At 48.2% G+C, this 25,280-nt stretch overlaps 1 protein-coding gene across 1 annotated transcript in view; it reads left to right on the plus strand.

Moving 5' to 3' along the window:
• The first annotated feature begins 21,491 nt into the window (after positions 1 to 21,491).
• Positions 21,492 to 25,280, plus strand: part of LOC141076223 (uncharacterized) — a 46,741-nt gene continuing 42,952 nt past the window's right edge. Inside the window, 2 exon segments of the mRNA XM_073563580.1 lie at positions 21,492 to 21,501; positions 21,555 to 23,172. Coding sequence (XP_073419681.1) covers positions 21,492 to 21,501; positions 21,555 to 23,172 — 1,628 coding nt within the window.

Here is a 25,280-nt window from a genome sequence, read left to right on the forward strand (position 1 = left end):
CGTACACACACGGCTCCGCTCCGTACACCTCGTACACACAGCTCTGCTACATCCACCCTGTAAACCCCTCCTGACCCCACACAGAAACTTCCCCTCATCCAGCACCATGACAACCAGCACAGCAGAGTCCTGCAGACACTGAGGCCCTGATCATGTGATCCCTGACTCCTCCCCTCCTGTGACCTCATCACAGGCAGGGCCGGCGTTATGGGCAGGCAGACCAGGCAGCTGCCTAGGGCCCCCGCTCCTCCAGGGGCCCCCAGCCAGCGGCACATCACACAGCCACTATGGGGCCCCTGTGAGGCAGGAGGGCCCGCCTGCCCTCAGCGCCGACTCCCGCCGCCGCACTGAAGGAGGCAGTGATGGGGGAGAGAGCGTCAGCTGACGCTCCCTCTCCCATCATTCCCCGCTCTGCCTCTGACACAGCGGGGGCGCAATGACGTCATCGCGCTCTCACTGTGTGCAGGAGGAGACAGGAGCAGCCAGCAGCGCGGGCATGAGGAGAAGGTGAGGAGTGTTGTTTTTTTTTTTTTTTTTTTTTTAAATCAGTGCGAGTACTAGACTGTGGGGCCACTTTGGGGGGACTATATACCATGCTGGGGGGGCGCTATATACCATGCTGGGGGGCTATATACCATGCTGGGAGGGCCATATACCATGCTGGGCTGTATTATACCATGCTGGGGGGACTATATGTATACCATGCTCGGCTGTATCATACCATGCTGGGGGGCTATATACCATGCTCAGCTGTATTATACCATGCTGGGGGGGCTATATACCATGCTGGGCTGTATTATACCATGCTGGGGGGGCTATATACCATGCTGGGCTGTATTATACCAGGCTGGGGGCTATATACCATGCTGGGCTGTATTATACCATTCTGGGGGGGCTATATACCATGCTTTGCTGTATTATACCGTGCTGGGCTGTATTATACCATTTTGGGGGGGGCTATATACCATGCTGGGCTGTATTACACCATTCTGGGGGGACTATATACCATGCTCGGCTGTATCATACCATGCTGGGGGGGGGGCTATATACCATGCTGGGCTGTATTACACCATTCTGGGGGGACTATATACCATGCTCGGCTGTATCATACCATGCTGGGGGGGGGCTATATACCATGCTGGGCTGTATTACACCATTCTGGGGGGACTATATACCATGCTCGGCTGTATCATACCATGCTGGGGGGGGGCTATATACCATGCTGGGCTGTATTACACCATTCTGGGGGGACTATATACCATGCTCGGCTGTATCATACCATGCTGGGGGGGGGCTATATACCATGCTGGGCTGTATTACACCATTCTGGGGGGACTATATACCATGCTCGGCTGTATCATACCATGCTCGGCTGTATTATACCATGCTGGGGGGGCTATATACCATACTGGGCTGTATTATACCAGGCTGGGGGGGCTATATACAATGCTGGGCTATATTATACCATGCTGGGCTGTATTATACCATTCTGGGGGGCTATATACCATGCAGGGCTGTATTATACCATTCTGGGGGGGCTATATACCATGCAGGGCTGTATTATACTATGCTGGGGGGGCTATATACCATGCTGGGCGGTATTATACCGTCCTGGGCTGTATTATACCATTTTGGGGGGGCTATATACCATGCTGGGCTGTATTATACCATTCTGTGGGGGGATATATACCATGCTAGGCTGTATTATACCATGCTGGCCTGTATTACACCATTCTGGGGGGTGCTATATACCGTGCTGGGCTGTATCATACCATGCTGGGGGGGCTATATGCCATGCTGGGCTGTATTATACCATACTGGGCTGTATTATTCCATTCTGGGGTGCTATATACCATGCTGGGCTGTATTATACCATGCTGGGCTGTATTATTCCATTCTGGGGTGCTATATACCATGCTGGGCTGTATTATACCATGCTGTGCTGTATTATACCATGCTGGGCGGGCTATATTATACAATGCTGGGCTGTATTATACAGCCCAGCATGGTATACAGCCTGTATACCATGGTGGGCTGTATACCATGGTGGGCTGGGCTGCATACTATGCGGTGTGTTATATACCATGTAGGGTACATTTTACACTATATTCTATAGGGGGAGGCTGTGTTAAATAATATGAAGGGCTACATTATATTCTATGGGGAGGTGGGCTGTATTATATTCTATGGGGGACGCTGTATTATAGTTATTATATGAGGAGGGCTACATTGTATTCTATGGAGGGGCTACATTATTCTATATAAGGGGCTTCATTATATCCCATGAGGGGGTTGCCATATATTCTATGGAGGGGCTGCATTATACTTTATGGGGGGTGGGACTGCATTATATACTATGGGGAGTTACATTATATTCTGTGGAGTGGCTGCATTATATTCTATGGGGGTTACATTATATTGTATGGCGGGGCTGCATTATACTCTGTGGGGTGGCTGCATTATACTATATGTGGGCTGCATTATGCTGTATCGAGGACTATGGGGAATACATTATATGAAGAACTATGGGGTGCATTATGCTATGGGAAGTGATTTGTACTACATGGGTGACTATGGCGGTGCATTATACTATATGGAGTGTATTATACGGAGGACTGAGCAGTGTATTTTAATATATGGAGGGCTATGAGGAGTGTAGTATACTATATGGAGGACTGAGCAGTGTATTTTAATATATGGAGAGCTATAAGGAGTGTATTATACTATATGGAGGACTTTGGGGCAGATTATATTATATGGAGGACTATGGGGTGTAAACTGTAGATGTCCTGCTGATAACATGATACTGTATGGTGATCTGTTAGGGTGGTTTCACATTAACGTTGCAGGCCGCTAAGCCCCCCGCTCTCTGCCGCACCTCCTTCGGTAGCTCCGCCTACGGGCGCATGACGCTTTAGCACTGGGGACGCACACGGCCGCCGCTAAGCCCCGCCACCTGCCGCGCCTCCTCTGGTAGCTCCGCCTATGTGCGCATGACGCTGCATGCGTCCTGCATCCCCTATCTTTAGCACTGGGGACGCAGGCTGTGCGCAGGTATGTGTTTGGCGGTGCATGCGTCCTTTTGACGGTGCGCCGAGCGCACCAAATTGCAACAGGTTGCGTTTGGCGCTGGTCGGCGCAACGTCAAAAGGACGCATGCGCCGCCAAACGCATATCTGCGCACGGCCTGCGTCCCCAGTGCTAAAGATAGGGGACGCAGGACGCATGCAGCGTCATGCGCCCGTAGGCGGAGCTACCGGAGGAGGCGCGGCAGGTGGCGGGGCTTAGCGGCGGCCGTGTGCAGGCCGATGCTGCGGCCTGAAACGCTAATGTGAAACCACCCTTAGGGTGTGTGCACACATTGCGGATTAGTCTGCGGCTTTTTCTGCAGAGAATCCATATCTCTTGGCAGAAACTGCAGGGTAAAACACATGCATTTTTTCTGCGGATTCCTAGCATGTGTACAGCGGATTTGATGCAGGTTCTAGTGCGGTTTGGCAGTGTGAATGAGAGAGAGAGAGATTGATTTGTATGTCCCGGAGCATACACTGCAGCTGTGGTCCCGCAAAAAAGATGTAACATGCTGCGGAATATAAACCGCAGCAAATCGGCGCGGAATTTTCCGCAGCATGTGCACGGCGGATTTGGTTTTCCATAGGTTTACATTGTACTGTAAACTGCATGGAAACTGCGGCGTAACCGCAGCAAAAACCGCAACGTGTGCACACACCCTTAGTGATCGTTCTGTTCCCATCATTCTTTCTCAGATGGTGGAAAGAGGCCGGGAAACAAGCATTGAACAACTTCAATTTTGACGATCATTTAGCGGCCCGAACTCAGTGCATGTAAATACAATCGAAATGCTTCTGTGTGATGTGCAGTATGTTAGCATTTGGGGCCCCATTTTAAACTTTGCCTAGGGCCCCACTTTGCCTAAAACCGGCCCTGATCACAGGTCCTGTGCGCACAGAGCAGCTGTAGAAATCTCCGGCCTCGGGGGTCTCACCAGACTTCGCTCTTTTCTTGCAGGGGCCGCAGTGGATTTCATCCTGGATCCATAGAGCTGAATAGAGGAGCGATGTTCCTTCACTCTGATGGGAATTGATGGTGACGTTTGTCCAATGTCCACGTTACCGAGTAAATCCCCCCAGGACTGCAGCCGGTAAAGACCCCGATATCCACAGGTGTCCCCTCTAATTGGGGGAAAGGGATAGAAAAGCCTCTTATCCCGAGGGGAAACCCTGTACATGGAGACATCGGCCTCAGATCTCTCCTGTCCTGTTCTTCCAGAAAAGCCTCAAACTTCTGTGTGTGACTCAGAGCTGAGATCTAACGGGAGAGAAGATTCCAGTGCGGGGAAGACGGGAAACCTTCATATAGACGGCCGGTGGGGATGGAGGCAGTGACCGACTCTGGCCACATCTGTCTCTAGAGCCGCAGTAGAAGATGAAGATGTCGTCCTCATCATGAAGGAGTTATTTCTCATGTCGCGTGTAATGAATCTCTCCTGCAGTATTGCTAATGCCGATTCCAGTGTCGGTAATGAGACGAGAATTAGCATTATGGAAGATGAGTCTATGAGGAACGTGTTCAGCTGCCGACTCCGAGGAGGAAACTGCTTGTTGTCTGTGGCCTAAATATATAGGTTTTATTAGTAGATGTCAGGGAAGAAAACTAAACCCTGTAAGATAATAAATCTCCTCATATGTTTCCCTTATTATCTCCAGTAATTGTATTATTACACAGGATTCTTATGATGTTACATCGGATCATCTTCTTCTCATTCAGGTCTCTACAATATCGGATCCTCTCAGTGAAGATCTTCTACAGAAGAAAATTTTCCTGATTTACCCATCAAGGATGGATATGGACAGAGACAAGATGGCGGAGAGGATGTTACACCTCACCCTAGAGATCCTCTTCCGTCTCACTGGAGAGGTGAGAGATTCTGATGACATAGTAACATAGTTATTAAGGTTGAAGGGAGACTTTAAGTCCATCTAGTTCAACCCATATCCTATCCTAACTTGCCCTAACATGTTGATACAGAGGAAGGCAAAAAAACCCCATGTGGCAAACAGTAAGCTCCACATTGGGGAAAAAAATTCCTTCCCGACTCCACATACGGCAATCAGACTAGCTCCCTGGATCAACGCAATATTAAGGAAACTAGTGTATATACCCTGTAATATTATACTTTTCAAGAAAGGCATCCAGTCCCTTCTTAAATTTTAGTAGGGAATCGATCATTACAACATCATATGGCAGAGAGTTCCATAGTCTCACTGCTCTTACAGTAAAGAATCCGCGTCTGTGAGTATGCTTAAACCTTCTTTCCTCCAGACGTAGAGGATGCCCCCTTGTCCCCGTCACAGGTCTAAGAGTAAAAAGATCATTAGAAAGGTCTTGGTATTGTCCCCGCATATATTTATACATTGTAATAAGATCACCCGTAAGCCTTCGATTCTCCAAACTAAATAACCCCAAGTGTAATAACCTGTCTTGGTATTGCAGACCCCCAGTTCCCTAATAACCTTGGTCGCTCTTCTCTGCACCCATTCCAGTTCAGCTATGTCTTTCTTATACACCGGAGACCAGAACTGTACACAGTATTCTAAGTGTGGTCGCACTAGTGACTTATATAGAGGTAAAATTATGTTCTCCTCATGAGCATCTATGCCTCTTTTAATGCATCCCATTATTTTATTTGCCTTTGCAGCAGCTGCCTGACACTGGCCGCTAAATGTGAGTTTGTCTCCCACCCATACACCCAGGTCTTTTTCAGTGACAGTTTTGCCCAGTGTTTTACAATTAAGCACATAATTATACATCTTGTTCGTTCTACCCAAGTGCATGACCTTACATTTATCCCCATTAAAGCTCATTTGCCATTTATCAGCCCAAGCTTCTAGTTTACATAAATCCTCCTGTAATATAAAATTGTCCTCCTCTGTATTGATTACCCTGCAGAGTTTAGTGTCATCTGCAAATATTGAAATTCTACTCTCTATGCCCCCTACAAGGTCATTAATAAATATGTTAAAAAGAAGCGGGCCCAAAACTGACCCTTGTGGTACCCCACCGCTAACCGTGACCCAGTCCGAGTGTGCTCCATTAATAACCACCCTTTGTTTCCTATCCCTGAGCCAGCTCTTAACCCACCTACACATCTTTTCCCCTATCCCCATTGTTCTCATTTTATGTATCAACCTTTTGTGTGGCACCGTATCAAAAGCTTTTGAAAAGTCCATGTACACCACGTAAACTGCATTCCCTTGGTCCAGTCCGGAACTTACCTCTTCATAAGAGCTTATCAGATTAGTCTGACAGGAATGGTCTCTTGTAAACCCATGTTGATATTGGGTCATGAGGTTATTCTTCTCCAGATACTCCAGTATAGTATCTCTTAGAAAACCCTCCAGGATTTTACCCACAGTTGAGGTTAAACTTACTGGCCTATAATTTCCAAGTTCAGTTTTTGTCCCCTTTTTGAATATTGGCACCACATTTGCTATACCCCAGTCCTGTGGTACAGACCCTGTTATTATGGAATCTTTAAAGATTAAAAATGATGGTCTATCTATGACTGTGCTTTATTCCTGCAGTACTCGGGGGTGTATCCCATCCGGGCACGGGGATTTGTCAATTTTAGTGATTTTTAGACGCCGCTGTACTTCTTGCTGGGTTAAGCAGGTGACATTTAATGGACAATTTTTATCCCTGGTCATGTTATCCGTCATGGAATTTTCTTGTGTAAATACTGTTGAAAAAAAGTCATTTAGCATATTGGCTTTTTCCTCCTCCTCATCCACCATTTCACCCAGACTATTTTTAAGGGGGCCAACACTATCATTTTTTAGCTTCTTACTATTTATGTAGTTAAAGAATGTTTTGACGTCACATTACATCATTGTTATCTATGGGAATAACAGATGGACAGAACTGGAGAGGTGAGGACTCTGGAAATGTCTGGAGTGAGATTTATTAATGTGTCTCTCCATTACCAGGATTACACAGTGGTGAAGAAGACCTCTAGTGATCGCTGTCAGGACCCTGTGTCTGAGGGATGGGGAAGACCCCTGAGCCCAATCACGGGGCCTCCGCCTCACCCCCTGATCCATGAGGACATCAATGACCAGAAGATCCTAGAACTCATCTACAAGATGATTGAGCTGCTGACTGGAGAGGTGACACTGCTGGGAATGCTGGGACATTATACAGTAACACTATGAAGGGATCGGGGGGGATGACAGTATCATTGTATGTGTCAGGTTCCTATAAGGTGTCAGGATGTCGCTGTCTATTTCTCCATGGAGGAGTGGGAGTATTTAGAAGGACACAGAGATCTGTACAAGGACGTCATAATGGAGGTTCCCCAGCCCCTCACATCACCAGGTAATAGACAGGACTAAATACACACGGCCTATAATTATCTGTATGTAGAGAATGAATTCAGTCCCTGTATGTGTTTCCTCCAGATCTATCCAGTAAGAGGACAACACCAGAGAGATGTCCCCGTCCTCTTCTTCCACAGGACTGTAACCAAGAAGATCCCAGTGCTCCTCAGGATCATCAGGTAGATGGAGAGAAGGTGTCAGGAGATCTCCCCTATGATGTGTAGACGGCTGTAAAGGTCTTGTGCTCAGTCTTGTTTTATGTCACCATCCTGTTAGCTCTTCTCTGAACTTGCTCTCGCTTGTCAATGCTTTTTTTTAAGTGTGATGCCCAGAACTGGACACAGTGTTCCAGAAGAGATCTGACCAAGAAGGAGTAGAGGAGTAGAATTATTTGACGTGATGTAGACTCTATACTTCTCTTAATACATCACAGAACTTGTGTTGGCAGCGGATTACTCACGATTCTCTCCAAGCGTGTGACAACAGAAGTTGTTTTTTCAGGAGCAATCAAGAACAATATATGATAAGCTTAATAGATCAGGAATAAATCATTTGAGTGTCTCTATTTGTGCAGCATCTACAGCAGGCTGCTTCTCCCATACTCAGACACAGCAGGAAAACAGGAAATACAGTCACATGCTCTCCCTGTGTGAGCCTCTGGGAGTTTTTTTTTAAACTTTATAAACAGCATACAAATCTAGCAACTAAACAGTCATGTACATGAATGGAGTTGTTGCACTAAAACTATTCCAACAACTTGTATAATGAGAACGGTGGAGATGGCAGGATTAGAGCTGATCATAGATGGGACTTCTCCATCTGTCTGTGACTTTTACAATATTTGTTTCAGGGTGAAGATCTGACCCATATTAATACTACAGAGACATATGTGAGGGGTGATGAGTGGTGTAAAGAGGAGATTCCCACATATGACTACCCAGGTGAGTAGTAACCACTGAATGCAGAGAAGTCACAGATTCGTCTCAGTCACCGGCTGTGGCTGCTTTATCGGTGGTGTAGTCCGGCCGTATTACCATGATCACCATTTTGCCTCTAGCCCACAACATTCTCCTCCACCCAAAACTGTTCAAATGACTTTGGGCATTGAAAGCCCTTTTCTATAGAACTTACAACCTGGTAGATCCATCTACCCCTGGGATTAGAAGACACTGACCGTTACCTGCCCAGATCTGTAACTATAAAGCCAAATGACAGCGTACGTAAAATGTGCTGACAAGTTAGAAACTCACTTGAAGAAAACTATTATGCTGGGCCTGTAACAGAAAGCGGAGGGTAATGATGCTGTTGGCTTCCTAGATCCCTGAGATCTAATATCAGGGCTGTAATCTCATCTCCCAAGATCTTGATACCGAGACCTCCATCTGCGCATGTGCCGCCCCCCGGCAGCCATGTTCACAGAGTCCACCGCACAGGAGGAAACCATGGACATGCGGGGGGCTCTGGCCTTTCACGAAATGTCGGCAGAGTCCCCCTGCAGCAGCGGACTCCCCGGGCAGCAGCGCCAGGCACCCCAGCAGCACCAAACAATCACAGCGGTGCACTGCACATCGGACCCCCCTCATCCCACCCTGTGGCCTGCAGCATCACCCCACTCCTGCCTCCTCCAGCAGCGACCCTGGGACCCCGCTTCACCACAGAAATAAGACGCATGGATTATAAGAAGCACCACCATTTTATTAAAAAGAAATTCCTATTTTTCTCCTCAAAATTTGGGGTGCGTCTTATAATCCAAAAAATACGGTAACATGTTTTTTATTCTAGTTCTTTTTGTACAGGTTCATTTTGTATGGTAGTCTGATGATGGTGGGATCGGCCTGCCTCACTTATGTGAGTCTGCAACTACCTGGTAGCCTTTAAAATAAGGTCTCCATTACCTCTGCCAGATGGCTGAGATCTAAATTTAAGACACCTCAGCTCTGCACTATTATAAAAAGTTCTCTATGAATGTCTAATCTTTCTTCTTGAAACTCATCTGATGGAAAATATTGGCCCTTACGATAGTTTAGATTGCCAAGAGCCACCGAGCCCCATACTCTAATTACCCAGAGAGTTTTCACCAGAATCATAGGAAACAAATGGACCTTACAAATTATTTCCCAATGTCTCTTGAGTCCAACAATCCCCTATATATGGTTGTACACTACTGTCTGGGCACATGGTAGAGTTAAGAAAGGAAGGAGCGCCATTTAGCTATTCATACACAGATCTTGATGGAATAGTTTGCAGACACGATGTACTGGGAGCACTGTTAGTGGTCACCTGGCAGATCAAAAGATGGCCACCACTATTTTCCAGATCCCAGTGATTGCCTTGCTCATCATCCTTTAACCCCTCTACATGGATCTGGACTTACACAGAGACCCCTAGGCTTGGGCCATGGTGTTACCCGCTATTCTGTGGAGTGAGATGGCAAGAAGAATAGTCAGGTAGTTGGTCATAACCAGGAGGGCAGAGAAAGTACAAAATCAGAAGACACAAGTGTAGTCAGTAAGCGGGCTGGGATTACACCAGGAAACAAATACACCAGCTGAGCACAAAGGACTGAACCAGAGGAGAACAAGGCTGTATCTAGCAGATTCCGGGAATAGGCTTCAAGCTTTAGGAGGGTTTGGTGCTTTCTAATTGGCTTAAGCAGGTAGCAGATTGCTACCAGATTGCTGGACAGCACACAAACCCATACTGTGACGACCAGCCCACCGCCGTTATGTGATGGGGCTGAGCACTTCGGTACCTGTGGACACATCTACCTCTTCAAAGAAAGGGTTAACGGGTTCAGTCGGCACAGATACATCAACATCATCATCATCCTTCCTAGGAGAAGAATGGTTATCAGTTTGCTTTGGTACATTCACATCAGCATCAGCATCGTACCTGGGGAAAGAATGGTTGTTAGTTGCATCATTACTCATCAAGGCATTAGCAGGTAACACATTCAGTTTCCCGTCATCATCATCATCTTCAGGGTTAACGTTACCCTTATTATCAGTTTGGGGAAGGGTGTCAGGGACGTAGTATGCAACCATCCGCCCCAAGTCAGTCCCCAATAAAACATCAGTGGGCAGGTTTTCAGACACTCCCACCTCCCTCAACCCGCTCCCGGCACCCCAGTCAAGAAAAACTCGTGCCACTGGCAAGGGACAACGGGTGCCTCCAATCCCGGTGACAGTCAGGGTTTTCCCCTCAACAAACTCTTCAGGGGCCGCCAGTCCAGGACGGATGAGGGTTCGTTCAGCCCCGGTGTCCTTGAGGCCTGTAGCAAGACGGGCCCCCACCTGAACAGGTTGAACGTTGTCGTCAGCCCTCCCAACCACACCTCCCACCAAAAGAACAGAGGCGTTGGGCCCGGGGGCCTTGGCTGGGGGGTTCTTCGGCCTATTCGGACAGGTGTAAAAGAAGTGACCAGGCCGCTGGCAGTGGTGACACAGGCGACTGTCAGTAGCCGACCTGCTGTTGGCAACAGGGACTGGGCCTCCGGAGGGACGGCTAGCTGGGGCATTGGGGTTGGTTGCTGGCTTACCCCCTTTCCAGCTGGTGGCGACTGGCCTCCGCGTCTCGGGCTTCCGGTTGGCCTCGTGGTTGTCGGCGATCTGCGCCGCTTTGTCCGCGTTCGTTGGTTCGCGGTCCAGGATGAACTGTCGGACCTCAGCTGGGCAGAGATGCAGGAACTGGTCTTTGATCATCAGGTCCCGTAGCTGCTCAAAGGTTTCAACGGACAGTCCATGGATCCACTGGTCAAAGTGGGTCCTGAGTCCTTGCACCACATCACTGTAGCTATCATGTGGGCCACGTTGGAGGTGCCGGAACTTCTTTCGGTATACCTCAGGTGTCAGCCGGTATTTGGCGATCAGCGCCTGCTTTATGGCGTCATAGTCATCATCGGCTTCTGGCGGAAGAGAAGCAAATGCCTCCAGGGCTTTGCCTTTTAGCCCTGGGGTCAAGTACCTTGCCCATTGGTCTCTGGGCAGCTGGTACTGTCTGCAGGCTTTCTCAAAGGCTCGCAGAAACGTGTCCAAGTCGCCGTCCTTTTCCATCACGGGAAAAAGCTCTGGCCGGGGTTTAGGAGTCTGGATGCTGCTGGGCTCACCGCTTCGGGCTGTGGGGGCATTCCCACCCCGCTGGAGTACCTCCAGTTCATGGGCCCTCTGCTCCTGGCGCTCGGCTCTCTCAGCCTCTGCTCGGCGCTCAGCTCTCTCAGCCTGGGCTTGACGCTCGGCCCTCTCAGCCTCAGCTTGGCGCTCACGTTCGGCTTGGGCCTCCTGCCGATATTGCTGGATCAGCCTCACCCGCCCATCACTGTCTTCGGCGGGGAGTTCGTCCAAGGCCATTTGCAGATAGGGGTCCACCCCGTTCTGGCTGAATGTGGGGCCAGCGCTCAGGAGTGGAGCCTCTGCTGCAGCCCCATTGCCACTTGGGCCAACTTCTGCGCTCGCTGGATTCTGGTCATTGTCCAGCTGCACTAGAGCCGCGATCATTTGAGCTCTGTTTTTGTTCGTGGCGTCAAGGCCTTGGTACGTGCATAACCCAGCAAGAACTTCCTTTGTCTGCCGGTTGTACCAAGGTTCTCCTTTTGCCGCCATGGTTGCCAAATAAAAGATAGAAAAAGAAAAACGAAGAAACGGGAGGGGGATACTTGCAAGTACACACTAATGTCTCAGGACTAGTAACCACTGAGTCTGTTCTCCAAAACCTATGATGCAGGATTCCCGCAGGAACCGTGCAGGTTTTTAGTGAGAGGAATGATTGCTCAAACCAAATCACTAATGCTCTAGGATTATCCCACCGCGCTGCCACCAATATGTGACGACCAGCCCACCGCCGTTCGTCCACTTACGGGCGACGACTAACGGGGGTCCCGCTGCCACCAAAACGCGACGGACAGCGGACCCTGTGTCACCACTATGTCACAATCCCACCACTGACACCGGTGTATCAGCGGACGGAGGGACGTGACACAATGCCGGCACACGGCTATCACAGGCGCAGTGGGGCTTATCTTAGTTATCCCACCACTGGCACCATGTGACAAAAATATCCAGCAAGCTAATCTCGCTCTACAATTTGCCGCAGGGGGAGTTTAATTTGGATGCCCCACCACTGCTATCAATCTTCCAAGTACTGCGGGGATTTATGTATATCCCACTTTCTCAGTTCCACTTTGGAACTCGCAGCTCTCCGGCGCCCCCTTACCCTCAGGTCAGTCAGGGAACTGCACCTAGGATAATTAGTCGCCGGACGGGCTGCCTGTTGTGAACCGGCAATTAGGCTTCTGCAGTAAGGGAATTATCAATGCTGTGGCCGCAGACCCTTATTCAGCAATATAAGACCCTTCTAGACTGCCAGCAAGCCGCAATAGCCGTGCACAACGCGCTGCCACCAGTCACGGTTACTTAATTCACAGTGTTAAATTAAGAGGGTCCGTGGCAAACCCTTTGAATTAGTAGCGATTATCTAACAAAGGCGTATAGTTCGATTCTTAGAGCATGGAGACAGATCTAAATAATTTCATTTATTTTCCGAAAGAGGACAGTGATTACAGATAAAAGTTGCTATAAAATTGAGACATAAAATATGTACAGTACAGGTATAAAATAAAAGTGGAGAAAACAAAGAGATTACACTCACAGTTCCATATTGTTCCTTAGGCAGACCATGCGGCTAAGGTGGGTGGAGGCGGAGCTGCACTTCTCCGCTCATCTGAGTTCTTGTCAGCACGGACTCTGCAGCTGTTCTGTGCTGGTTTGCCCAGGGAAGGCCTTATAGGCTTTGCTTTGTGACATCACGGAGAGATGCATTCTGGGTTGATCCCTCCTCTCTCATCCGAGTTATGTTTTGGCTACAAAACTTAGATTAGCTATAACTTTATGGGAGAAGCTGGTATGGACTCATCAGTGGTATCATGTTACCCAGCGTAATGAGCCTATCAAGAAAACATCAAACATCTATGCGATATGACCATCCATTTGGGCGCAAATCATATCTCAGGTTCTGGACATCCGAGAGTTTTGCAACAGGCACCACAGCGAAGCTGGGTCTGCTCGGATCGCAGAAATATGATTTTCATATCTCTACTTGGTACGGTTTTCGCAGGGCTCTTAAAGTTTTTATTTCAAACAAAGACCTTTTTCCCGCATTTTTCTCTTTCAGCTGAGAGAAGCCAAATGGTGTGAGGAAGATGGTCTAGCTAATTAACATTCCTGCTCTTCCAGAGGAAGTGGCAGGGTTGATAAAATCTGGGGGGGAAGGAATTCCTACTACTGACAGTTTACAATGTCCTAGGATGGAGGATTTGTTAGCACATTGCAACAGAAAACATATCTTGCAGACATTGTACATCACACCTCCCCCCTTAAGAGGGCGCTAAGGAGGCATTACCTCTCGGTAATCGGCCATGCGCACCTCAGCGGGTTCGCCCCGGCAGGACAACCCATCGGCATTGCCGTTTTCACTGCCCTTCCTGTGTTTTACAGTGAAGTCATACTGCTGAAGGGCAAGGCTCCAGCGGAGCAATCTTCCATTGGTTCCCGACACTGTGTGCAACCAGCTCAGAGGGTTGTGGTCAGTTACCACCGTGAAGGCGCGCCCGTACAGGTAGGGCTGCAAACGTTGCAGTGCCCACACCATGGCCAGACACTCCTTCTCGATGGTCGAGTATGCCACTTCCCTCGGCAAAAGTTTCCGGCTTAGGTACAGCACGGGGTGTTCTTGGTCTCCCGAGTCGACCTGGCTAAGCACAGCACCGAGGCCAAACTCGCTGGCGTCGGTCTGTACCAGAAACGGGCGACTGCTGTCGACTGCTCTCAACACTGGAGAGTTGCACAGGGCTGCTTTCAAAGCTTGGAAAGCCGCCTCACAGTCATCTGTCCAGTTGACTGTTTGGGGTAGCCTCTGCTTGGTGAGGTCAGTCAAGGGTTTGGCAAGGGCGCTATAGTCCTGTACAAACAGCCTATAGTACCCTGCAGTGCCCAAGAAGGACTTCACCTGTTTCTTGGTCCTGGGGGTGGGCCAGGACACGATTGCGTCCACTTTTTCTGGCTCCGGACTCATGGAACCCCCGCCTACCCGGTGCCCCAGGTAGTGGACCTTGTGCATGCCTATCTGGCACTTCCCCGGCTTGATGGTCAGGCCTGCCTTGTGAAGACGCTTGAGCACCTCCTGGAGGTGCTGAAGGTGTTCCTCCCAGGTGGAACTGAAGACGGCAATATCGTCTAAGTACGCCACTGCGTACTCCTCCAGTCCCCGAAGCAGGTGGTTGACCATCCGCTGGAAAGTGGCAGGGGCATTCTTCATGCCGAAGGGCATGACCGTGGACTCGTACAGTCCAAAGGGGGTGATAAAGGCGGATTTCTCCTGCGCCTCAGGGCTCAGGGGAATCTGCCAGTATCCCCGACTCAAATCCATGATGGATATGTAGTTGGCGTTTGTCAACCGCTCGAGCAGATCCTCGATGCGCGGCATCGGGTGGGCATCAGAGGTTGTGATGGCGTTGAGCCCCCTGTAGTCCACGCAGAACCGGGTGGTTCGATCCTTTTTAGGCACGAGGACTACAGGTGAAGCCCACGCACCTTTTGACCGTCGAATCACTCCCAGCCTTAACATCTCATCGACCTCTTGGCGCATGACTTGTTGCACCGTTTCAGAGATCCGATAAGGTGTTCGCCGTAATGGGGCATGATTCCCGGTGTCCACCTCATGAACCGCTAACTCCGTCCTCCCAGGACGGTTGGTGAACACGGGCCAGAAGAGTTCCAGGGTGGCCATCAACTGCAACCGCTGGGACACGGTGAGCGAACCACTTATCTCCATGTCCTCAATGGACCCATTGGCCTTGGCCTGGGCCAGCATGTCCAGGAGGGAATCTTCCTCCCCATCCTCTGGCAGATTGCAGACTGGTAGGACGCAAGCTTCACGTTCGTAGTGCGCCTTCAGCATGTTGACGTGAAAGGCCTTGCGCCTACCCCGAGCATGGTCAAGCGTGACCACGTAGGTGACCGGGTTGAGCTGTTGGTGGACGACGTACGGGCCTTCCCAGGCTGCCTGAAGCTTATCCGTTGGTACAGGGACCAGCGCCCACACCTTTTGACCCACCTGGTAGGTCCGCTCCCGGGCGTTCTGGTCATACCAGTGCTTCTGGTCAGCCTGAGCCTGCGTCATGTTGTCATGCACCAACTGCGTCAAGGTCTGCATCTTGTCACGGAAGCGCATGACATAATCCACGATGGACACTTCTGTGGGGTTTGGCTCATCTTCCCAGGATTCTCTTATCAACCCAAGGGGTCCCCGGACTCGCCTGCCATACAGGAGCTCGAAGGGGGAGAACCCGGTCGAGGCCTGCGGAACTTCTCTGTAAGCGAACAGCAGGTGTGGGAGGTACCGCTCCCAGTCGCGCCCTTGGGTCTCAACCAGTATGTGGAGCATCTGTTTGAGGGTACCGTTGAAGCGTTCACACAAACCATTAGTCTGTGGGTGATACGGACTCGATACCAGCTGCGTCACCTGCATTTTCTCACAGAGAGGCTCCATTAGGCGAGACATGAATTGGGGCCCTTGATCGGTAAGCATCTCCCTGGGAAATCCTACTCTTGAAAAGATGGTCACCAGTGCGTCAGCCACCTTATCTGCCCTGGTTGAAGACAGAGCTACTGCCTCCGGGTACCGGGTAGCGTAGTCTACCACGGTGAGAATGTATCGCTTTCCGGAGCTGCTGGGGACGGACAGCGGCCCTACAATGTCCACTGCGATTCTCTGGAAAGGCTCCTCTATCACCGGCAAAGGAATAAGGGGAGCCTTAAGAGCAGGCCCCGCCTTACCCACTTTTTGACAGGTGGCACAGGAGCGGCAGTAGTGTGTTACATCTGTCCCCATCTTGGGCCAATAAAAGTGTTGAGACAGCCGTGCCTTTGTTTTGCTGATCCCCAAGTGTCCAGCGAGTGGAATCTCATGGGCAATCCGCAACAACTCAGTTCTGAACTGATAGGGGACGACCAGCTGTCTTTCCCTCAACCACTCCTTTTTAGGATCTCCGGGTACTGTCTCCCGGTACAACCTTCCTCGTTCCCAGAACACCCTCTCCTTATCAGACTTGGAGGTGGGCGTCTCGGCGAGACCTCTCAATTTCTCCAGGCTGGCATCTGAGTGCAGAGCAGCCTGGAACTCCATGCTGGAGGCTGCCAGAAGTGACGTCAGGGTCCCCTCTTTACTGGGACCCTCTGGAACCGGCTCTGGGTTCACCTCTGGTTCAGTCTCTCCTGTAGCAGCAGAGGGTCCAGAAGACAGTGCGTTACCTGCGATCTGGGCACTCTGACTGCGTGTGACAGCTGCTATGTATGCTGTCTCCCTGGGGATTTCTTCAGACCCACCAGCTGGTGCTGCCCTGGGCTCTACCTCCCCATCCACCCCCAACACTTCAGGAGCAGTGCTACTTATGGGCCAGTTACCTTCCTCGGTGGCACTGGTCAGCTGCATGGCATTACCTTCCTCATGGTCCCCATGCACCTCCCCATTTCCTTGAGCACCGTTGCTTACTCCTGCCAGGGGTTCCTCAGCCGTCTCACTCCGCAGAGTGATGGGGCTGAGCACTTCGGTACCTGTGGACACATCTACCGCTTCAAAGAAAGGGTTAACGGGTTCAGTCGGCACAGATACATCAACATCATCATCATCCTTCCTAGGAGAAGAATGGTTATCAGTTTGCTTTGGTACATTCACATCAGCATCAGCATTGTACCTGGGGAAAGAATGGTTGTTAGTTGCATCATTACTCATCAAGGCATTAGCAGGTAACACATTCAGTTTCCCGTCATCATCATCATCATCAGGGTTAACGTTACCCTTATTATCAGTTTGGGGAAGGGTGTCAGGGACGTAGTATGCAACCATCCGCCCCAAGTCAGTCCCCAATAAAACATCAGTGGGCAGGTTTTCAGACACTCCCACCTCCCTCAACCCGCTCCCGGCACCCCAGTCAAGAAAAACTCGTGCCACTGGCAAGGGACAACGGGTGCCTCCAATCCCGGTGACAGTCAGGGTTTTCCCCTCAACAAACTCTTCAGGGGCCGCCAGTCCAGGACGGATGAGGGTTCGTTCAGCCCCGGTGTCCTTGAGGCCTGTAGCAAGACGGGCCCCCACCTGAACAGGTTGAACGTTGTCGTCAGCCCTCCCAACCACACCTCCCACCAAAAGAACAGAGGCGTTGGGCCCGGGGGCCTTGGCTGGGGGGTTCTTCGGCCTATTCGGACAGGTGTAAAAGAAGTGACCAGGCCGCTGGCAGTGGTGACACAGGCGACTGTCAGTAGCCGGCCTGCTGTTGGCAACAGGGACTGGGCCTCCGGAGGGACGGCTAGCTGGGGCATTGGGGTTGGTTGCTGGCTTACCCCCTTTCCAGCTGGTGGCGACTGGCCTCCGCGTCTCGGGCTTCCGGTTGGCCTCGTGGTTGTCGGCGATCTGCGCCGCTTTGTCCGCGTTCGTTGGTTCGCGGTCCAGGATGAACTGTCGGACCTCAGCTGGGCAGAGATGCAGGAACTGGTCTTTGATCATCAGGTCCCGTAGCTGCTCAAAGGTTTCAACGGACAGTCCATGGATCCACTGGTCAAAGTGGGTCCTGAGTCCTTGCACCACATCACTGTAGCTATCATGTGGGCCACGTTGGAGGTGCCGGAACTTCTTTCGGTATACCTCAGGTGTCAGCCGGTATTTGGCGATCAGCGCCTGCTTTATGGCGTCATAGTCATCATCGGCTTCTGGCGGAAGAGAAGCAAATGCCTCCAGGGCTTTGCCTTTTAGCCCTGGGGTCAAGTACCTTGCCCATTGGTCTCTGGGCAGCTGGTACTGTCTGCAGGCTTTCTCAAAGGCTCGCAGAAACGTGTCCAAGTCCCCGTCCTTTTCCATCACGGGAAAAAGCTCTGGCCGGGGTTTAGGAGTCTGGATGCTGCTGGGCTCACCGCTTCGGGCTGTGGGGGCATTCCCACCCCGCTGGAGTACCTCCAGTTCATGGGCCCTCTGCTCCTGGCGCTCGGCTCTCTCAGCCTCTGCTCGGCGCTCAGCTCTCTCAGCCTGGGCTTGACGCTCGGCCCTCTCAGCCTCAGCTTGGCGCTCACGTTCGGCTTGGGCCTCCTGCCGATATTGCTGGATCAGCCTCACCCGCCCATCACTGTCTTCGGCGGGGAGTTCGTCCAAGGCCATTTGCAGATAGGGGTCCACCCCGTTCTGGCTGAATGTGGGGCCAGCGCTCAGGAGTGGAGCCTCTGCTGCAGCCCCATTGCCACTTGGGCCAACTTCTGCGCTCGCTGGATTCTGGTCGTTGTCCAGCTGCACTAGAGCCGCGATCATTTGAGCTCTGTTTTTGTTCGTGGCGTCAAGGCCTTGGTACGTGCATAACCCAGCAAGAACTTCCTTTGTCTGCCGGTTGTACCAAGGTTCTCCTTTTGCCGCCATGGTTGCCAAATAAAAGATAGAAAAAGAAAAACGAAGAAACGGGAGGGGGATACTTGCAAGTACACACTAATGTCTCAGGACTAGTAACCACTGAGTCTGTTCTCCAAAACCTATGATGCAGGATTCCCGCAGGAACCGTGCAGGTTTTTAGTGAGAGGAATGATTGCTCAAACCAAATCACTAATGCTCTAGGATTATCCCACCGCGCTGCCACCAATATGTGACGACCAGCCCACCGCCGTTCGTCCACTTACGGGCGACGACTAACGGGGGTCCCGCTGCCACCAAAACGCGACGGACAGCGGACCCTGTGTCACCACTATGTCACAATCCCACCACTGACACCGGTGTATCAGCGGACGGAGGGACGTGACACAATGCCGGCACACGGCTATCACAGGCGCAGTGGGGCTTATCTTAGTTATCCCACCACTGGCACCATGTGACAAAAATATCCAGCAAGCTAATCTCGCTCTACAATTTGCCGCAGGGGGAGTTTAATTTGGATGCCCCACCACTGCTATCAATCTTCCAAGTACTGCGGGGATTTATGTATATCCCACTTTCTCAGTTCCACTTTGGAACTCGCAGCTCTCCGGCGCCCCCTTACCCTCAGGTCAGTCAGGGAACTGCACCTAGGATAATTAGTCGCCGGACGGGCTGCCTGTTGTGAACCGGCAATTAGGCTTCTGCAGTAAGGGAATTATCAATGCTGTGGCCGCAGACCCTTATTCAGCAATATAAGACCCTTCTAGACTGCCAGCAAGCCGCAATAGCCGTGCACAACGCGCTGCCACCAGTCACGGTTACTTAATTCACAGTGTTAAGTTAAGAGGGTCCGTGGCAAACCCTTTGAATTAGTAGCAATTATCTAACAAAGGCGTATAGTTCGATTCTTAGAGCATGGAGACAGATCTAAATAATTTCATTTATTTTCCGAAAGAGGACAGTGATTACAGATAAAAGTTGCTATAAAATTGAGACATAAAATATGTACAGTACAGGTATAAAATAAAAGTGGAGAAAACAAAGAGATTACACTCACAGTTCCATATTGTTCCTTAGGCAGACCATGCGGCTAAGGTGGGTGGAGGCGGAGCTGCACTTCTCCGCTCATCTGAGTTCTTGTCAGCACGGACTCTGCAGCTGTTCTGTGCTGGTTTGCCCAGGGAAGGCCTTATAGGCTTTGCTTTGTGACATCACGGAGAGATGCATTCTGGGTTGATCCCTCCTCTCTCATCCGAGTTATGTTTTGGCTACAAAACTTAGATTAGCTATAACTTTATGGGAGAAGCTGGTATGGACTCATCAGTGGTATCATGTTACCCAGCGTAATGAGCCTATCAAGAAAACATCAAACATCTATGCGATATGACCATCCATTTGGGCGCAAATCATATCTCAGGTTCTGGACATCCGAGAGTTTTGCAACAGGCACCACAGCGAAGCTGGGTCTGCTCGGATCGCAGAAATATGATTTTCATATCTCTACTTGGTACGGTTTTCGCAGGGCAGGCTCTTAAAGTTTTTATTTCAAACAAAGACCTTTTTCCCGCATTTTTCTCTTTCAGCTGAGAGAAGCCAAATGGTGTGAGGAAGATGGTCTAGCTAATTAACATTCCTGCTCTTCCAGAGGAAGTGGCAGGGTTGATAAAACCTGGGGGGGAAGGAATTCCTACTACTGACAGTTTACAATGTCCTAGGATGGAGGATTTGTTAGCACATTGCAACAGAAAACATATCTTGCAGACATTGTACATCACACATACTGCCAGGCTGGATGAAACTACTGGTCTCAGGCACCCTAATCTTAGTGGTTGGACAGATCCAGCGCCACCCAGAGCTTCTGGTTTCGACATCTCTTCTATTACCAGCAACGTCTGCACCATAAATAAAGCGCTGCTTGGTGATGGAATCAAACATCGCAGGAGCAGATTCCAGTGGAGAGGGGACACACCATCTGCAGATGCCCTAATATAGCAAAATTACAGGGAACTGAAGCAGTAGAAATCCCCATAAAGTGACTCCATTATGGAAATTATAACCCTCAGTGAATTATTCTATGGGAGTAGTGACACTTTACGGAAATTAGCTCGCACTGGATGTTGCAACATGAAAATTGCACATTTGCCATTTTATTACCCAACACATAATGCCCAGATTGTGCTCCAGGAAACACACACCGTAAATTAAGTGGGTTCTTCTCACTATAGTAATGCCAAATATATGGATGCTAAATATGGTTTGGGCGCACTACAAGGCTCAGAAGAGAGTGGATATTTGACTTTGGGAGAGCGGATATTGCTGGATTGGTTTATGGAAGCCATGTTGCTTTTCAAGAGCTTTTGAGCCACAAATATTGTGGAAACCTTTTGGTTTTCTTCTGACAGATGATGGACCTTAGTGGTGTCTTGTGTTTCCGTGAGATGAGTAGAAGTTTTATTGGTATAATTTTTGCCTATATAACATTGTTTGTTGGCTTTTTATTCCATGTTTGGGAGGCAGAATGAACAAACCATTGAACACCATGATGCACTGGTTCATGCTATGAGGCTTTCGATTAGACTGTGAACTCTCATTGTCTTGGTGAATAATTCAATGGTTTTAAAAAGCTTGTATCTTTTATGGACAGCTTAAGTAGAAATGTTCAAAAGTATAAAATTTGAAGATATTTTATTCAAAATTATTAACTGGTTTTATTTTTAGTAACCCTGACATCTTCAATTTTTAAATCTGATGATCTTGAGATCACACAGGATACAACTGAAGTGATTGCCATTACTCCAGATATACCATCATCCCTTCATAGCAAAGATCTGTCATCTGATCCTATGAAACAGGTCCCATCTTTTGGTTCATTACCAACTACTAAGGAAAATCAAAGTCACAATATAGGCATTAAAAAATTAATTGCTTCTAAAGGAAAGGAGCCATTTTCAGATTCAGAATATGGAAATAGTTTTCTTGAAAAGACTTTTCTTAAACATGAAAAAATACACATAACAGACAATAGATTTTCCTGTTCTCAATGTGGGAAATTAACAAAGAAATCAGATTTGGTTAAGCACCATAGAACTCACACAGGGGAGAAACCTTTTTCCTGTTCAGAATGTGGGAAATGTTTTAACCAGAAATCTAATTTTGTTACACACCAGAAAACTCACACAGGGGAGAAGTCTTTTTCCTGTTCAGAATGTGGGAAATGTTTTACAAAGAAATCATATGTGGCTAATCACCATAGAACCCACACAGGGGAGAAGCCTTTTTCATGTTCAGAATGTGGGAAATGTTTTGCACATAAATCACATTTTGTTACTCACCATAAAACTCACACAGGCGAGAAACCTTTTTCCTGTTCAGAATGTGGGAAATGTTTTAACCAGAAATCTAATTTTGTTACACACCAGAAAACTCACACAGGGGAGAAGTCTTTTTCCTGTTCAGAATGTGGGAAATGTTTTACAAAGGAATCATATGTGGCTAATCACCATAGAACCCACACAGGGGAGAAGTCTTTTTCATGTTCAGAATGTGGGAAATGTTTTGCACATAAATCACATTTTGTTACTCACCATAAAACTCACACAGGCGAGAAACCTTTTTCCTGTTCAGAATGTGGGAAATGTTTTAACCAGAAATCTAATTTTGTTACACACCAGAAAACTCACACAGGGGAGAAGTCTTTTTCCTTTTCAGAATGTGGGAAATGTTTTACAAAGAAATCATATGTGGCTAATCACCATAGAACCCACACAGGGGAGAAGCCTTTTTCATGTTCAGAATGTGGGAAATGTTTTGCACATAAATCACATTTTGTTACTCACCATAAAACTCACACAGGTGAGAAACCTTTTTCCTGTTCAGAATGTGGGAAATGTTTTAACCAGAAATCAGATTTGGTTAGTCACCATAGAACTCACACAGGGGACAAGACTTTTTGCTGTTCAGAATGTGGGAAATGTTTTACAAAGAAATCAGATTTGGTTAAGCACCAAAGAACTCACACGGGGGAGAAGCCTTTTTGCTGTTTAGAATGTGGGAAATGTTTTACAAAGAAATCAGTTTGTGTCAAGCACCAGAGAACTCACACAGGGGAGAAGCCTTTTTCATGTTCAGAATGTGGGAAATGTTTTATCCAGAAATCACATTTGGTTAATCACCATAGAACTCACACAGGGGAGAAACCTTTTTCCTGTTCAGAATGTGGGAAATGTTTTACAAAGAAATCACATTTGGTTAGTCACCAAAGAATTCACACAGGGGAGAAGCCTTTTTCCTGTTCAGAATGTGGGAAATGTTTTACAAGGAAATCAGATTTGATTATGCACCGTATAACTCACACAGGGGAGAAGCCTTTTTCCTGCTCAGAATGTGGGAAATGTTTTAACTGTAAATCATATTTGTTTAAGCACCAAAGAACTCACATGGGGGAGAAGCCTTTTAACTGTTCAGAATGTGGGAAATGATATAATGGTTGACTATGGGATGGAGGATGTGTGATGGGTATATGGGCACTGGACTATGGGATGGAGGATATGTATGATGGATATATGTATGATGGAGGATGTGTGATGGGTATATGGGCACTGGACTATGGGATGGAGGATATGTATGACGGGTATATGGGCACGGGACTATGGGATGGCGGATATGTATGGTGGGTATATGGGCATGGGACTATGGGATGGAGGATATGTATGATGGGTATATGGGCACAGGACTATGAGATGGAGGATATGTATGATGGGTATATGGGCATGGGACTATGAGATGAAGGATGTGTGATGGGTATATGGGCAGTGGACTATGGGATGGAGGATATGTATGATGGATATATGGGCACGGGCCTATGGGATCGTAGATATGTATGATGGGTATATGGGCACAGGACTATGGGATGGAGGATAATTATAATTTGCTATAACTAACCACAGTTAGTTACTATGCCCGGGCAGCGCCGGGCTCTTCAGCTAGTGTTACAATAAAAACACTCATTGTACGAGAATGATCAGTAGTAAATATATTGAACAGCCATGTCAGACTGAGCTGCCATCATAGAAAATCTTTCGCTAACTAACTTTGCAGCTAATGAGATGACTTTATGGGAGCTCTAGCCAGAATGGTGACATAAAATGACATCAGAGCCATTAGCAGGTATGGTTGGCATACACAAGGGTTAATAGGAGTAGCTGCAGGGCATTGTGAGAGTAAGTAATGGTGTCATATGGTAGTAAGCAGTGTCTGTGATGAGGACAATACAGTTGTCAATATGTGAAGAGTTATGTGAGTAATGACATTAGTTAAAAGGGACATGGGGATTTATGGATTGTAATGGGGTTTGGTGAAATACTCCTAAATATTGTCATTTTGTATTATCACTTTCTTTAGTATTCTAGAATACATGTCTTCCCTGCAGTATGAGGTTATCATGTATACACCTTTTGCCGCTCTATGTAGTTTGTTTGTCTAACCATATATATATATAAAAAGCCCAAATGAGGTCCTCCATATATTCAGAAGTAGAAATCAACAACATAGCCTACAAGAGTTACTCCCATAAACAACATTTCAGTATGAAATATATCTGTATTTCAACAAAACACATAAAAAAATGTAAAAAGAAGAGATTATGCAGAGAGAAATCATCAGGTATGTATATAAAACGAATCTAATCTGTCCCAAAATGTAGTTTAGAAAAATCCTTTACATACAGTCATATGTAAAAGTTTGGGCACCCCTATTAATGTTAACCTTTTTTCTTTATAACAATTTTGGTTTTTGCAACAGCTATTTCCGTTTCATACATCTAATAACTGATGGACTCAGTTATATTTCTGGATTCAAATGAGGTTTATTGTACTAACAGAAAATGTGCAATCTGCATTTAAACAAAATTTGACCGGTGCAAAAGTATGGGCCCCCTTATCATTTTCTTGATTTGAACACTCCTAACTACTTTTTACTGACTTCCTGAAGCACTAAATTGGTTTTGTAACCTCATTGAGCTTTGAACTTCATAGCCAGGTGTATCAAATCATGAGAAAAGGTATTTAAGGTGGCCACTTGCAAGTAGTTCTCCTATTTGATTCTCCTATGAAGAGTGGCATCATGGGCTCCTCAAAACAACTCTCAAATGATCTGAAAACAAAGATTATTCAACATAGCTTTTCAGTGGAAGGATACAAAAAGTTGTCTCAGAGATTTAACCTGTCAGTTTCCACTGTGAGGAACATAGTAAGGAAATGGAAGAACACAGGTACAGTTCTTGTTAAGCCCAGAAGTGGCAGGCCAAGAAAAATATCAGAAAGGCAGAGAAGAAGAATGGTGAGAAGAGTCAAGGACAATCCACAGACCACCTCCAAAGACCGGCAGCATCATCTTGCTGCAGATGGTGTCACTGTGCATCGGTCAACAATACAGCGCACTTTGCAC

This window comes from Dendrobates tinctorius, unplaced genomic scaffold (genome assembly GCF_039654945.1).
Source record: "Dendrobates tinctorius isolate UK_male_01 unplaced genomic scaffold, ASM3965494v1 ptg000395l, whole genome shotgun sequence".
NCBI classification, from domain to species: Eukaryota; Metazoa; Chordata; class Amphibia; order Anura; family Dendrobatidae; genus Dendrobates; species Dendrobates tinctorius.